General features: G+C 47.4%; 1 protein-coding gene across 1 annotated transcript in view; it reads right to left on the bottom strand.

Moving 5' to 3' along the window:
- The window catches only part of DOCK4 (dedicator of cytokinesis 4), a 356,538-nt gene that overhangs the window by 92,056 nt on the left and 247,157 nt on the right, over positions 1 to 17,325 (bottom strand). Inside the window, exons 25-27 of the mRNA XM_038751970.1 lie at positions 15,897 to 16,089; positions 5,181 to 5,308; positions 3,912 to 4,046 (exon numbers count right to left, since the gene is read on the bottom strand). Coding sequence (XP_038607898.1) covers positions 3,912 to 4,046; positions 5,181 to 5,308; positions 15,897 to 16,089 — 456 coding nt within the window. The remainder of the gene's footprint in view (positions 1 to 3,911; positions 4,047 to 5,180; positions 5,309 to 15,896; positions 16,090 to 17,325) is intronic.

The raw sequence follows: 17,325 nt of genomic DNA, 5'->3' as shown, positions 1-17,325 counted from the left end.
GAACTTTATTGATTATGAATTGTCTAGAATCATATCTACACACACACACACACACTTCCTGGAAGTCATTCCCACACTCATCCATACATTTTTATATATTTCTATCATCTGGGAGGAAATGAAGCAGAATAAGATGTACACAAACTTAAAGCTCAAAGAGTAGAGGGGTTTTGATTGACTCTGATCCATTTAGCCACAGTAACGCACCCTGGTCGAATGAGGCATCAAAATAAAGGCTCTAAGGTGGTTTGGTGAATTTCATTGTCCAATCTCATTCCCACACCTGAAAGAGCAGTACTTTCAGGAACTGAAGTCCTGTCCCTCAGGTCAGGATACCTGCCCAGCCACAGTGATCAGAAGACTGATCTAGGCTGGACTACCCAAATTTGGGGGTTTGGCCTGTCAGTTGAATTTCCAATTGTTAGTGACAAAATGGGAAGAGGGGGATTCCTCCCTTACAGTGGTAACAGTACTGGGGATGGTGTGCTTTGCTGCTGCTGCTGCTTTTGGACTGCTCCTGGTAGGGAAGAGGGAAAGGGAAATGAAAAGAAAAAGGAAGAACAGAAGGAGGAAGAGAAGAAGAAGGAGGGGAAAGAGGCAGAGAAGAAGAAGGAAAGGAAGGAGGAGGAAGACAGGGAGGAGGGGAAATAGATAGAGGCAGACAGAGGAGGAGAAAAGGAAGAAGGAGAAGGGGAAAGAGGTGGAGAAGAATAGGAAGGAGTCAGGGACAGAGACAGAGGAGGAGGCAGGAGGGTAGGGGAAAGAGGAGGAGGAGGAGGAAGTAGAGGACAAGGAGGAGGATAATAATGATAATAATAATGGCATTTATTAAGCGCTTACCATGTGCAAAGCACTGTTCTAAGCGCTGGGGAAGTTACAAGGTGATCAGGTTGTCCCATGGGAGGCTCACAGTCTTAATCCCCATTTTACAGATGAGGTAACTGAGGCACAGAGAAGTGAAGTGACTTACTCAAAATCACATAGCTGACAAGTGGCGGAGCCGGGAGTTGAGCCCGTGACCTCTGACTCCAAAGCCCAGGCTCTTTCCACTGAGGAGGAGGCAGAGGACAAGGAAGAGAGGATGAGGAGGAGGAGGAGGAGGAGGAGAAGGAAAAGGAAGATGACGATGATGACGAAGGGGATACGGTGGAGGACGTGGAGGAGGAGGATGTGGTGGAGGAGGAGGAGGAGGAGATGCAGAAGCTGTAACGGTGCTTGCCAGGGCCGAGCCTGAATAGGTGTTTCCAGTTCAGTTGGCACTGGAAGTTCTGGCTGTGCTGCAAACTCTGCTCCATTTCTAGCCCCTGAAGGCCACCACCCCTCCTGCCCAGCCCAGACAGGTGGCAGCTTGGAGAATGAAAGTGAGTTTACACTAAGGAACTATTTTCCAGAACTCAACATGCGAGAAGAGATAGGGTCACAACAGCACTAAAGGAAGATAGAAAGGGAGAGGGACAGAGGCAAAGAAACAAAAAAAATCCACACAGACAGAGGGACAGAGAGACAGAACCCAGAGAGAGACACACAGACTGAGGGATAGACATACAATACATAGGGTGACACAGGTGGGGGACAAACACACAGACACAAACACAAATTGAGGGGCAGACAGTACCCAGATACAGACACACAGATTGAGGGATAGACAAACAATATCAATCAATCAATGGTATTTGTTAAGCATTTACCATGTGCAGAGAACTGTACTACACACTTGGGAGAGTATAATACAACAGAATTAGCAAACACATTCCCAGCCCATGACACGCTTACAATACAGACAGGGACAGATACACAATACATAAAGAGACAGGGGTACAAGCATACAGTGTACACACACACACAGAGGGATTCAGTCAGAGGCACACATGCAGACAGGGATAGAGAGACACACCTGCAGGTACCCAGAAGGAAAAAAGGAAGGGAAGAAAAAGTGGAACAGGAGCAACAGAGCACATATACCCAAATACACAGAAAATCACACACTACATTTACACACATTAGTGTCCACTCACAAACCTACATACATAATAATAATAATAATGATGATGGGATTTGTTAAGCACTTACTATATGCAAAGCACTGTTCTAGGCGCGGGGGAGGTTACAAGGTGATCAGGTTGTCCAATGCTCACAGTTTTAATCCCCATTTTACAAATGAGGTAACTGAGGCCCAGAGAAGTGAAGTTATTTGCCCAAAGTCACAAAGTTGACAGTTGGCAGAGCCAGGATTTGAACCTATGACCTCTGACTCCAAAGCCCATGCTCTTTCCACTGAGCCACGCTGCTTCTCCAATACATCACAATATATACAGACTTGCACATACCCTGCTTACACAACTGGAACAAACACCCACACACCTAGAAGCACTCACTCTGATTACCCTCCCAGCTAGTTCCTGAGGTACAGATAGAAATAGGGACCATTAGCGTGGTCATCCTCAAATTCCATTTCCCATTAGAAAAATTTCATATTTAAATTTAACTTGGACCATAGCTGCCCGGACTGGTGCCTGGAAGTTTCCGGCACTGCTGGGAAACCTTCCCTCGTTTCCCATACCGGAACCTGCCGGGGGACGCTCTGCAGTGAATTCCAGCAATTGTGCTGCTGGATGTGGTGACGGCTGCCGGGGAGAGATTGTCCGTCTTTCACCGCTGCCTCATCCACTCTCCAACTCTCTTGCTGTGCTGACCTGGGGGCTGCCCAACCCTGGCCCAGAACAGGTCTATGGTGGGGGGGTTTGTGGAATGGAGTTTAAATCCATGCCGGTCCTGCAGGACAAGGGGCATCCAGGTACCTCAGATCTGGCAACCCCCACCAAGTTGGTTACCCAAAGGGAGGGTTAGGCTGAGGGTTGGTTCCATTTCTGGGGTTGAAGTGTTTTTCCAAACACTTCCCAAACTGCCACCAGTGTAGGGGCCCATCCTCAAGAGCAACCGGAGGATCATTCACTCCTTTGGTCTTTCCCTCGTTCCCACCATCGTCAACAAGAACCTTTCCCACTCGGGACTCTGGTTCTGTCTGCTGAGGCCAAGGTGGGCACTGGAGAGTCGCTGCTGCAGCAATTCTTGCCCCATTCAGCTTGCGAGACCTGATATCACAGGGGCCGAACAAAAGCCTCTCCCCTTGGGAGGGCCTAAGGGTCATTTCTGCATCTGTTGAGGGGGTTGCAGACTTGAATTAATTAATGATGCCATTTGTTAAGCGCTTACTATGTGCAAAGCACTGTTCTAAGTGCTGGGTGGGGGGGACGCAAGGTGATCACATTGTCCCACCTGGGGCTCCCACTCTTAATCCTCATTTTACAGATGAGGTAACTGAGGCTCAGAGAAGTTAAGTGACTTGCTCAAGGTCACACAGCAGACATGTGGGGGGAGATGGGATTAGAACCCATGACCTCTGACTCCCAAGCCCGTGCTCTTTCCACTGAGCCACGCTGCTTCTCTTTCTAAACAGGCCGGGGCAGGAGCTGTGTTCACTACAGAGGTCTTAGTAATTGTTTGCTAAACAGCTAAAGAAAATGTTGGTATCTGGCAAATAATCTGCCTGAGAAGAAAATATCGTTCAGCCAGTTTTGAACACCAGACCAGGGAAAGCGTTTAGCTCACACTCACACACAAGGGAGGAATATTCATTGTGTTGACAGAAAACATGGTAAAAACACACATTCAGAGATTACCCGGGGAGGGAGAGAAAATCCAATTCAGGCTTGTGAGCCTCCACGACTCCTCATCTCCTCCCCGGCAGACCAGCCTAGTACCTTCTCCACTGTTGAGTATTAAACCTAGCCAAACAGAGAAAGTGGCCCAGGCACAGTCTCCGATCTGTCCCAAATCCCATAAATCCCAAAGCCTGGGGCCACAGACACTACACACCCAAGCTGGGGCCTGCCCCCTGCCCTGGATCTTACAGTGACATCCTGAAACTGGAGCCGCATGGCAGTTCCCACGGGCTGAGGCCGGCTGGTGATCTCCAGGATGGTTCTCAGTAGGATATCTAGCAGACTGTGCACAATCACATCGATTTCCTCCAAGACAGATTTTTCCTAAAATGAAATAGTAAGAATGATATTTGGCATCTGCACTGCGCGAAGGTACACTCGATCGGGTCAGAAACAGGCCCTGTCCCACAAAATGATAATGATGACGGTATTTGTTAAGCGCTTACTATGTGTCAGACACTGTACTAAGCGCTGGGGTGGACACAAGCAAATCAGGTTGGACACAGTCCTTGTCCCATGTGGGGCTCACAGTCTTAATCCCCATTTAAAAGATGAGGTAACTGAGGCATGGTAGTGAAGTGACTTGTTCAAGGTCACACTGCAGACAAGTGGTGGAACCGGGATTAGAACCCATGACCTTCTGACTCCAAGGCCTGTGCTCTAACCACCATGCCATGCTGCTTCTCCATGGGACTTACAGTCTAAATAGGGAGGAAACACCATGTTCAGATGCGCCCAAGGTCACACTGCCAGCAAGAGGCAGAGTCAGGATTAGAATCCAGGTCCTCTGATTCCCAGGCCTGCTCTTTGCCCAGGAATAAATATAACCTAAATTTATGTTCATCCAATAGGACACTCCAAACTTGGCCCAAGATTAGGAACTATGAGGAACTAATTTGGGGGGAATCTTCACCTCTGTGCTATTCCTGCCCTTGATGTTCCCCACAAGTTTTATATTATTCATTGTTGTAAGGGAAAGGATGAGCACTCGGCTAGGACCCATTCGCCAGCTATGCCTTTGCTTGCTAAAAAACGCTGGGCAACCCCAGCACTCCATGTTGGGGTTGGGGCAGAGGGAAGGATACAGAGCCGCCAGAGGAAGTTGGGACCTCAGCCAGCAGCAGCCTCCGGCATTTTCGGAGAGATTCCTTTGCTGAGGGGCACCCAAGTGGCTAGATCACTAGGCCTGGAGACAGCTCAGTAGCCACTCTATTTCCAAAGTATCTAGAGCAGGTCTCCATGGCAGGCATTGAGCACATTCGCTTTCCACTAAGGGAAACCTCCCAGACATCACTTCTCAAGGAAAGCGACCAAGCAGGATGCATAAACGTGGCTTGACAGGGAGCGTCCGCCCATTTTCTCATAAGGCAGCATCCGGAACCTATAACTCTCCCATAGCCCACAGATTCCCACACTAAATCCCTTGCTCGGGAAGTCCCCAGGGACCGGCGTGCTCACCGAACTGTTCTTCTTGATGAGGCAGAAGATGTTACTCAGAATCCGGGCGCAGATGACCAGATCTTTCTGCTCCTGCAAATGCATGTGAAGATGGTGCAAGACTACTGGCAGCAGGATGGAGCGGGAGTCTGAAAGAGAGAGATGGAGTAAGAGAACAGGGGGCTACTTATTAGTGCCCATCCCCACACGGACTTTCTCCAGACTGCCCAGGCATCGTGGGCTCCCGTGGGTCCCTTGGGGCAAGCTATCTCAGAAAATCTACCACCCAGCAAGAGCCCACACCAAATTCACTTCACAGCTTGCGATCACCAGCCCCAGGAATGAGACCCCCATGCAGGACAAATATATCAGTTGTGACCGTGGTTCTGCGCCAAAAACTTTCCTTTGGACTCAGTTGGGCGTTCCCCCAATGTGGGGTTCGGCTTCCAGATTCCCCCTGCTTGGCAGCCCCAAGTGACTGCCTCGCTTTGCCCTCTTTATCCCTTCTTAGGCTCTACAAACCCAGTATTTCTAATAGACTCAGATGAGGGTTAATTACATCAGTGGCTTTGTAATGGTTTCTAATCATCTTCAGGCCCCATCTGCCCCTACTCTCCAGGGGCCCCTTAGCATACAACCCATTCTCTTGGCCCATCTGGGCACTGCGTGGGCTACTCACACACCGTTCTGCCGGCAAGCCAAATGAGATACCAAGACATTCTAGTTGATGGTCACTAGCTGCCCAGGCACAGGCTGATTTCAGTGGGCTCTGCTGGGGGGCTGACTAGCGGAGACCCTGCTGGGGAGCTAGCTAGTGGATACTCTACTCACTTTGCTCCTCAAATGCTAATCTTCTCACTGTGTCTCTACCTCGTCTATCTCACCACCAACCTCTCACCCACCTCCTGCCTCTGGCCTGAAACGCTCTCCTTTCAAATATCTGACAATTCCTCTCCCCAGCTTCAAAGCCTTAATAATAATAATAACAATAATGGCATTTGTTAAGCGCTTACTATGTGCAAAGCACTGTTCTAAGCACTGGGGGGATTCAAGGTGATCAGGTTGTCCCACGTGGGGCTCACAGTCTCAATCTCCATTTTACAGATGAGGTAACTGAGGCACAGAGAATCAATCAATCAATCAATCGTATTTATTGAGCGCTTACTATGTGCAGAGCACTGTACTAAGCGCTTGGGAAGTACAAATTGGCATCACATAGAGACAGTCCCTACCCAACAGTGGGCTCACAGTCTAAAAGGGGGAGACAGAGAACAGAACCAAACATACCAACAAAATAAAATAAGTAGGATAGAAATGTACAAGTAAAATAAATAAATAAATAAATAAATAGAGTAATAAATATGTACAACCATATATACATATATACAGGTGCTGTGGGGAAGGGAAGGAGGTAAGACGGGGGGATGGAGAGGGGGACGAGGGGGAGAGGAAAGAAGGGGCTCAGTCTGGGAAGGCCTCTTGGAGGAGGTGAGCTCTCAGCAGGGCCTTGAAGGGAGGAAGAGAGCTAGCTTGGCGGATGGGCAGAGGGAGGGCATTCCAGGCCCGGGGGATGACGTGGGCCGGGGGTCGATGGCGGGACAGGCGAGAACGAGGTACAGTGAGGAGATTAGTGGTGGAGGAGCGGAGGGTGCGGGCTGGGCAGTAGAAGGAGAGAAGGGAGGTGAGGTAGGAGGGGGCGAGGTGATGGACAGCCTTGAAGCCCAGGGTGAGGAGTTTCTGCCTGATGCGCAGATTGATCGGTAGCCATTGGAGGTTTTTGAGGAGGGGAGTAATATGTCCAGAGCGTTTCTGGACAAAGATAATCCGGGCAGCAGCATGAAGTATGGATTGAAGTGGAGAGAGACACGAGGATGGGAGATCAGAGAGAAGGCTAGTGCAGTAGTCCAGACGGGATAGGATGAGAGCTTGAATTAGCAGGGTAGCAGTTTGGATGGAGAGGAAAGGGCGGATCTTGGCAATGTTGCGGAGCTGAGACCGGCAGGTTTTGGTGACGGCTTGGATGTGAGGGGTGAATGAGAGAGCAGAGTCGAGGATGACACCAAGGTTGCGGGCTTGTGAGACGGGAAGGATGGTAGTGCCGTCAACAGAGATGGGAAAGTCAGGGAGAGGACAAGGTTTGGGAGGGAAGACAAGGAGCTCAGTCTTCGACATGTTGAGCTTTAGTTGGCGGGCGGACATCCAGGTGGAGATGTCCTGAAGGCAGGAGGAGATGCGAGCCTGGAGGGAGGGGGAGAGAGCAGGGGCAGAGATGTAGATCTGGGTGTCATCAGCGTAGAGATGATAGTTGAAGCCGTGGGAGCGAATGAGGTCACCAAGGGAGTGAGAGAAGTTAGGTGACTTGCCCAAAGTCACACAGCTGACAATTGGCGGAGTCAGGATTTGAACCCATGACCTCTGACTCCAAAGCCCTGGCTTTTTCCACTGAGCCACACTGCTTCTCTTCTCTTATTGAAAGCACATCTCCTCCAAGAGGCCCTCCCTGGCTAAGCCCTCTGTTCCTTTTCTTCAGTTCCCTTCCGCATCACCCTGACTTGCTTCCTTTATTTATCCCTCCTCCCAGACTCGTAGAAATTATGTACATAGTGATGATCTATTAATTTAGATTAATGCCTGTCTCTCCCTCTAGACTGAAAGCTCACTGTGGGCTGGGAATGTGTCTGTTAAATTGCTACATTGTACTCTCCCAAGCGCTTAGTACAGTGCTCAGCACACAGTAAGCACTCAGAAAATATGACTGGAGGATGGCTAGGGGAGACACAGCTGGGGAGTTGGCTAGTGGGCACCCAGCTGGGGAGTTGGCTAGTGGACACCCTGCTGGGAGATGATGAAGTGAATGCCTTGATGGGTGCTGGTAAGTGCAGACCCTGATAGGGACTGCTAGTGAGATCCTGCTAGAGTATTTTCCAGGCTCCCAAAGCAAGCAGTACTGTACCCCAGACATACACATTTCTTGGTAAGGAAGAAGGCAGAGGGCTCAATGGCTCTGTCCATAGGGTGTGCCCTTTTCTCCCTACACCCAGGGGTGAGTTCATTGCCCCCTTAGACCAACGGACACAATAGGTATCTGGGCTCTGCCACTCAAACCCTGTCCTCCCCCTGACTTTCCAATCACTGTAATAATAATAATAATTATAGCATTTATTAAGCACTTACTATGCGCAAAGCACTGTTCTAAGCCCTGGGTAGGTTACAAGGTGATCAGGTTGTCCCACAAGGGGCTCACAGTCTTAATCCACATTTTACAGATGAGGTCACCGAGGCCCCCGAGAAGTGACATGACTTGCCCAAAGTCACACAGCTGACAATTGACGGAGCCAGGATTTGAACCCATGACCTCTGACTCATGTAGACAGCGACACCATCCTCCCTGTCTCACAAGTCTGTAGCCTCGTTGTTATCCTTGACTCATTTCTCTCATTCAACACACATATTCAACCAGTCACAAAATCATTTCAGTTCTACCTTAACAACATCACTAAAATCTCCCCTTTCCTCTCAATCTGAATTGCTAACATGCTGATCCAGGCACTTATCCTATCCTGCCTTGATTGCTACATCAGCCTCTTTGTTGACCTTCCTGCCTTCTGTCTCCTAATAATAATAATAATAATGATGATGATGGCATTTACTAAGCGCTTACTATGTGCAAAGCACTGTTCTAAGCGCTGGGGAGGTTACAAGGTGATCATTTCTCTGAGGCCCAGAGAAGTTAAATGACTTGCCCAAAGTCACACAGCTGACAAGTGGCGGAGACGGAATTTGAACCCATGACCTCTGACTCCAAAACCCATGCTCTTTCCACTGAGCTACGCTGCTTTAGTCTCCTCCCACACAAGACCATTTTTCTAAAAAAAAGTTCAGTCCGTGTTTCCTTACTCCTCAAAAACCTCCAGGGATTACCCAGCTACCTCGGTATCAGACAAAAAACCCTTACCAATGGCTTTAAAGCACTCAATTCCCTGGCCCTCTCCTATCTTACCTGACTTCCTTCGATAAGCCAGCACACTCACTAGCTCCTCTAGCACTAACTTACTCACTGTACCTTGATCACATCTATCTTGCCTCCGACCTCTCACCTGTGTCATGCCTCTGTCCTGAAATTTACTTCATCTTTATATTCAACAGATGATAAATCTCCCCACCTTCAAAGCCTTATTAAAAGTACATCTCCCAGACTGAGCTCCCCCTTTTTCCTCTCCTGCTCCCCATCCCCCCGGCCCTACCTCCTTCCCTTCCCCACAACACCTGTATATATGTTTGTACAGATTTAGTACTCTATTTATTTTACTCGTACATATTTACTATTCTATTTATTTGTTATTGATGTGCATTTAGCTTTAATTCTATTTGTTCTGACGACTTGACACCTGTCCACATGTTTTGTTCTCTGTCTCCCCCTTCTAGACTGTGAGCCCGTTGTTGGGTGGGGACCGTCTCTATACGCTGCCAACTAGCACTTCCCAAGCGCTTAGTACAGTGCTCTGCACACAGTAAGCGCTCAATAAATATGATTGAGTGAATGAATGAATCTCCTCCGAGAGGCCTTCCCCAACTAAGCCTTCATTTCTCCTATTTTCCTCTCCCTTCTGCACTTGGATTTATACCCTTTATTTACCCCACCCTCAGCCTCACAGCATTTGCGTACAGAGAAGCAGCGTAGCATAGTGGAAAGAGCCCGGGCTTGGGAGTCAGAGGTCATGGGTTCTAATCCAGACTCCACCATAGACCAGCTGTGTGACTTTGGGCAACTCACTTGACTTCTCTGTGCCTCAGTTTCCTCGTCTGTAAAATGGGGATTAAGACTGTGAGCCCCAAGTGGGACGACCTGATTACCTTGTATCTCCCCCAGCACTTAGAACAATGCTCGGCACATAGTAAGCGCTTAACAAATGCCATTGTTATTATTATGGGTTCGAATCCCGGCTCTGCCACTTGTCAGCTGTGTGACCGTGGGCAAGCCACTTAACTTCTCTGTGCCTCAGTTACCTCATCTGTAAAATGGGGATTAAAACTGTGAGCCCCACTTGGGACAATCTCATCACCTTGTATCCCCCAGCACTTAGAATAGTGCTTTGCACATAGTAAGTGCTTAACAAATACCATTATTATTATTATTTATATTACTGCCTGTCACCCCTTCTAGACTATAAATGCCTTGTGGGCATGAAACATACCTACCAATTCTGTTATGCTGTACTCTTCCAAGTGCTTAATACAGGCACACAGTAAGATCTCAATAAATATGATTGTTTAACTGATTGATTAACATACTGCCTGTTCCCCAGGCAATGTCAAGGAAGCGAGATTACCCGGCTGGCTAAAAAGGCTCATACTGCCAAATCCAATGGTTTAAACTCCATTCTAATCCTCCTCAATCTGTCATCTTCCTTTGACACTGTCAACCACCTCCTTCTAAAAGCATTACCCAACCTCTGCTTCACTGACAGTGTCCTATCCTGATTCTCCTCCCAGCTCTCTGGCCATTCATTTTCAGTCTACTCTGCAGGCTCCTCCTCTGCCTCCCATCCCCTAACAGAGGGTGTCCCTCAAGATTCATTTCTGGTTCCCCTTGTATTCTCCATCTACACCCCCTCCCTTTGAGAACTCATTCACTCCCATGGCTTTAACTACCACCTCTATGCGGGTGATACCCAAATCTCCACCTCTAGTCCTGATCTTTCTCCCTTTTTTCCCGCATTTCCTCCCACCTTCAAGACATCTCTATTTGGATGTCCTCCTGTCACCTCAAACCTAACATATCTAAAACAGAAATTTTTACCTTTCCACCAAAATTCAGTTCTACCCTTCATTTCCCCATCACTGTAGAAGTACCATCCTTCCTGTCTTACAAGCCCATAACCTTGGCATTATCCCTGACTCCTCTCTCTCATTCAACCCACTAATAATAATAATAATAGTTATTATTATTGTATTTGTTAAGTGCTTACTGTATGCATACTGCACGGGGTGAATACAAGCAACTTGTGTTGGATGCAGTCCCTGTCCCACGTGGGGTTCATAGTCTCAATCTCCATTTTACAGATGAGGAAATTTAGCCACAGTGAAGTGACTTACCCAAGGTCACACAGTAGACAAATGGAGGAACCAGGATTACAACCCACTACCTTCTGACTCCCAAGCATGTGCTCTAACCATTACGCCATGCTGCTTCACCATTCAATCCATCCCTAAATCTTGTCAATTCAACCTTCACATCATTGCTAAAATCCGCCCTTTCCTCTCCATCCAAACTGCTACCACGTTAGTCCAATCATGTAACCTATCCTGCCTTGATTACTATATCAGTCTCCTTTCTGACCTTCATGCCTCATGTCTCTTGTCACTCAAAGCCATATTTCACTCTGCTGCCCGGATCATTTTTCTACAAAAATGTTCATGTCATGTGTCCGCACTCCTCAAGAACCTCCAGTGGTTGCCCATCCACCTCCGCATCAAACAGAAAATCCTCACCATTGGCTTTAAAGCACTCAATCAACTTGCTCCTTCCTACTTGAGAAGCAGCATGGCTCAGTGGAAAGAGCCCGGGCTTTGGAGTCAGAGGTCATGGGTTCAAATCCCGGCTCGGCCAATTGTCAGCTGTGTGACTTTGGGCAAGTCACTTCACTTCTCTGGGCCTCAGTACCTCATTTGTAAAATGGGGATTAAGACTGTGAGCCCCCTGTGGGACTACCTGAACACCTGGTAACCTCCCCAGCACTTAGAACAGGGCTTTGCACATCGTAAGTGCTTAATAAATGCCATCACAACTTTTCTGTGCCACAGTTCCTTCTTCTGCAAAATGGGGAGTCAATGTCTGTTCTCCCTTCTGCATAGGCTTTGAGCCTCATGTGGGTCCTGATTATCTATCCCAGCACTTAGTACAGTGCTTGGCACACAGTGAGTGCTTAACTAATAGCACAGCTATCATTATTACCACAGTTATCATCATTGGAGAAGCAGCGTGGCTCAGTGGAAAAATCACGGGCTTTGGAGTCAGAGGTCATGGGTTCAAATCCCGGCTCCGCCAACTGTCAGCTGTGTGACTTTGGGCAAGTCAGTTAACTTCTCTGGGCCTCAGTTACCTCATCTGGAAAATGGGGATTAAAACTGTGAGCCCCCCCGTGGGACAACCTGATCACCTTGTAACCTCCCCAGCGCTTAGAACAGTGCTTTGCATGTAGTAAGTGCTTAATAAATGCTATTATTATTATTATTACTTCACCTCACTACTCTCCTCTCCCACTTTAACCCAGCCTGTGCACTCCACTCCTCTAATATCTTCTATCTCACCGCCAACCTCTTGCCCACATCCTGCCTCTGGTCTGGAATGCCCTCCCTCATCATCTCTGACAGACAATTACTCTCCTCCCCTTCAAAGCTTTATTGAAAGTATAACTCCTCCAAGAGGCCTTCCTCAAAAGGCGGGTTTCCTCCTTTCCTCTTCTCCCACTTGCTTCCACCTCTCCCCAACTTGCTCCCTTTATTAATCCTCTCCCCCAGCCCCACAACATTTATACACATATCTGTAATTTATTTACATTAGTGCCTGTCTCCCACTCTAGACTGTAAGATCACCATGGGTAGGGAATGTGTCTGTTTATTGTTATATTGCACTCTTCCAAGTGTTTAGTATTGTGCTCTCTACACAGTATGCATCAGTAAGTATGACTGTCTGGCTGCATGACTCATCTGCTTTGGAAATGGACACCTGTGAAGGAAAGGGGTGAGGGAGCCAAGTAGATGCCGTTAGTCTTCCTAAAGTTCTCTCCATTAGAAACAGCTTGTCTTCACCCTTGGGCTGGGAGAGTGGCAAGGGCAGGGCAGGGTGGGTTTGGGTCTCCCCAGAGCTATGCCCTGGCCCTCAGGGTCTGTGCAGACCCACAGGAATCAGCCTTATCCCTGTTGTTTCTCCCAGTCTAATCCTCTTTTCAGGAGGGACTTCCAGGGCAAGCAGGGCTGGAGCACTGGAACAATTAAGCAGGGACACTTAGAAACCAGTCTTCTGCAGCTGTGTTGCTTGGCAGACTGAGCTGGACAATAACTACGTTGGCAACAAGAGACAAAAGCCTCAACTTGCAGGGGGTCTTGGGGAATGGACACCTGGAGCAATCCAGTGTCAGCCTCGGAAAACTAACCACCCAGTTCATCGGCACGAGGACAAACACCTGCTGGCTGTTCCCCAGTGGCACTGGGTCCCTAAGGGTGTAAGGAGTTTCTGCTGAGTAATCATCTGAATCCCCCCTGAAGTGGGATAGACCCATCTGTTTTTCATCCAAGCGTGAAAAGAGTGTGTTGTGTCAAAAACTGGACAGGAAGGCCAAGTTACAGCTCCAGAATGGAGCAAGAATGGGAGCTGTGGCCTATTCCACCAGTCAGCCCCTTGATCCCACCACCACATAACCCACTTGGTTTAACCCTAACACACTGAGCCTCAGTTACCTCATCTGTAAAATGGGGATTAAGACTTTGAGCCCCACATGGGACAACCTGATCACCTTGTCTCCACCACAGCGCTTAGAACAGTGCTTCATACAAATGCTATCATTATTATTCTGGCAGCTTCAAAATAATTTTCATCTTTGGCCTCAGACTTTCCAGATTTTACAGTTTTAATTCTATAGAGGTGGAAGAGTGGAGCCATATAATGGGTCCATTTGCTAGCAGTGGCTAGTTATCCCACTAAGCCTCTTAATGGCCAAGTCTGCTGTCTCCCCAAGCACAGTGTAAATTCAACACCATGTCCAGGGAACTGGACATCTATACAGTTGGAATGGTGCCTTTGGAAAGAGGAACTTTAGAGAGGCTCTTCCTTCAGAGAAGGCTTGGTCATGGTCAGGATGGCATCCAATCACTCAATTAATAAACTATATTTACTGAGTGCTTATAATAATGAAAATAATAATAATAATGGTACTTGTTAAATCCTCACTATGTGCCACTAAGCACGGGGGCAAATACAAGATAATCAGGTTGGACACAGTCCCTGTGCCACAAAGGGCTCACAGTCTTAATCCCCATTTTAGAGATGAGGTAACTGAGGCACAGGAAAGTTATGTGACTTGCCCAAGGTCACACAGCAGACAAGTGGTAGAGACAGGATTAGAACCCAAGTCCTCTGATTCTCAGGCCTGTGCTCTTCCCACAAGGCTACACTGCTTACTATGGGCAGATCACTGTACTAAGTGCTTGGGAGATTACAATACAACAGAATTTGCAGAAACATTCAGACACATTAATAGCCAGCCAGAAATAAAGTACTTTATAATATAATATGAATAAATAATTTATAATATATAATTTAAAGATTCATTCATTCATTCAATTCAATCACATTTATTGACTGCTTACTGTGTGCAGAGCACTGTACTAAGCGCTTGGGAAGTACAAGTAGGCAACATATAGAGACGGTCCCTATATATGCATAAGTGCTGTGAGGCTGCCCCTCCCCTCCCCAAACCCCAACTCACTCCCTTTGCTCTTTCCGCCCCCTGCCCAACAGCACTTGTGTATATATGTACACATCTATGATGCTATTTATTTATATTAATGCCTGTTTACTTGTTTTGATGTGCATATACCTATAATTCTATTTCTACTGATGCTGTTGATGCCTGTTTACTTGTTTTGATGTCTGTCTCCCCTCTTCTAGACGTAAGCCCCTTGTGGGCAGGGATTGTCTCTTTACTGCTGAATTGTACTTTCCAAGCGCTTAGTACAGTGCTCTGCACACAGTAAGTGCTCAATAAATACCAATGAATGAATGAATGAAAGTCCAGTTCACTTACTTCTCCTCCTATAGACTGTAAGGTCCTTGTGGGCAGGGAATGTGTCAACCAACTCTGTTGTATTGTACTGGTCCAAGTGCTTAGTTCAATGTTCTGCACGAGCCCCCCCACCAGTCATATTTCAGATGAATTTTGTTTCTAGACTGTGAGGCCATTGTTGGGTGGGGACCATCTCTATATGTTGCCATCTTGTACTTCCCAAGCGCTTAGTACAGTGCTCTGCACACAGTAAGTGCTCAATAAAGACGACTGAATGAATGAACGAATGAATGAATGAAATTCCAATTTCTATCCCTCCCTACCTCCCTCTTGCTTTCCTGGAACCTGGCTCGGTTACTTACCCAGAAAAACTGGCTTGGGGTTACGTCCCCCCCTCCCCCAGTAAGGATATCTTATTTGAATTTCACTTTTATCTCTCCATATTTAATCCCCCCATTCCTGCCTTTTCGCCTTTCATTATCCTTATTTTATAGATCAGGGATCAGGAGTCAGTAGACTCGGGTTCTAGTCCTGTTTCTGTCACTGGCTACCTATGCGATCTCATGTGGGTCACTTCAGCTGCCTATGCTTGTTTCCACAACTCTAAAATCGGGATAATAATACCTGCTTTCCTCTGCTGTCCGGGGATTTTGTGAGGACAAAAATTGGGGCAGCATAAAAGTGTTTTGGAACACTTATAAATTCAAGGCATGTATTGAGCCCCTACAGAGGGCAGAGCTGTGTACTAAGTTGTTGGGAGAGTACATACAACAGAAGCAGCAAAATTCCCTATCCACCTGCCCAGATAAGCCACACTGAATAACAAATAAAATGTGCCTTTCGGGAACCTGATGACTTGGGAAAGGTAGATTCTAGTTCTCCTAGACAAAGACCACCCCTCCTACCCACCAACCTCAGTCGCATTACACTCCAGTGAGAGTCTCCGCCATACCTGGGTTAGTGTAAAGCTGGCTTTCCACTGTTTTCCCAATGCACTGAAGCTTCACTGCCTGGAGAGAATCATCAACATGCATGATGGTTGGCAGGCTGCCCAGCGTGTCATGCACCAGATTCGCTACCTCGCGCACATCAAAGAGCTTCAACAGCTCCGAGTACACTGCTGGGAAGGAACTCAGGAAAACGGCCTGGAGAAGGGAAGACATCAAATAAAATCAGTCATCCCCACCCACTGCAGTGAGATTGAATTTTCCTGGTAACTGGGGGGACAAGGTGAATAAAGGGAAAATGGAGGGGAAGGAAGGGTATAATAGGTGGGTGAGCTCCCTGCCGCCATCCCAGTGGATGGCATTCCTGGGACATACCTCGGCTTCAGGGCTAAACCCAAATGTGACAGTCAATGCCCACAGTTCTGGGTGATGGGGAACTGGAGTTCCTGTATATATGTATATATGTTTGTACATATTTATTACTCTGTTTATTTATTTATTTATTTTACTCGTACATATCTATTTATTTTATTTTGTTAGTATGTTTGGTTTTGTTCTCTGTCTCCCCCTTTTAGACTGTGAGCCCACTGTTGGGTAGGGACTGTCTCTATATGTTGCCAACTTGTACTTCCCAAGCGCTTAGTACAGTGCTCTGCACACAGTAAGCGCTCAATAAATATGATTGATTGATTGATTGATTGGAGTCTTCTAGACTGTGAGCCCACTGTTGGGTAGGGACCATCTCCATATGTTGCCAACTTGTACTTCCCAAGCGCTTAGTACAGTGCTCTGCACACAGTAAGCGCTCAATAAATACGATTGAATGAATGAATGAATGGAGCCATGTTCACCATTTTCTTTCCTAAAAATCTAGAGGATCACCCACCTAGTAGCGCTATTTTCTAAAGTCAAAGCTCACAGGCTCTCTGCTCTCTGTCCCTCTTCTGCCTCTCTTCTCCCCCATCCTCTCCTTCTCTTAATATATATATCTTTAGCTATACATATGCGTGTGTGTATATAGGGAGAAGCCGTGTGGCTCAGTGGAAAGAGCTTGGGAGTCAGAGTTCATGGGTTCTAATCCCGGCTCTGCCACATGTCTGCTGTGTGACCTTGGGAAAGTCACTTAACTTCTCTGAACCTCAGTTACCTCATCTGTAAAATGGGGATTAAGGCTGTGAGCCCCACGTGGGACAACTTGATCACCTTGTATCCCCCCAGGGCTTAGAACAGTGCTCCGCACATAGTAAGCGCTTAATAAATGCCATCATTATTATATATATATATAGATAAAGATATGCAATTGCTCTGCTTTCAAAACAGGTGCTCTATAAATATTGCAAGTGACAGTGATGATAATGAATGGCAGCACTTCACCAAACACCCAAGTGGTTTCCTCAGCTCCCCACTAAGTATGGGATGTGGGGGCCCAAGCCC

Source organism: Tachyglossus aculeatus, chromosome 10 (genome assembly GCF_015852505.1).
Source record: "Tachyglossus aculeatus isolate mTacAcu1 chromosome 10, mTacAcu1.pri, whole genome shotgun sequence".
Lineage (NCBI taxonomy): Eukaryota > Metazoa > Chordata > Mammalia > Monotremata > Tachyglossidae > Tachyglossus > Tachyglossus aculeatus.
Note: the sequence above shows the minus strand (reverse complement) of the source record. Positions and strands in the feature narration are given on the sequence as shown.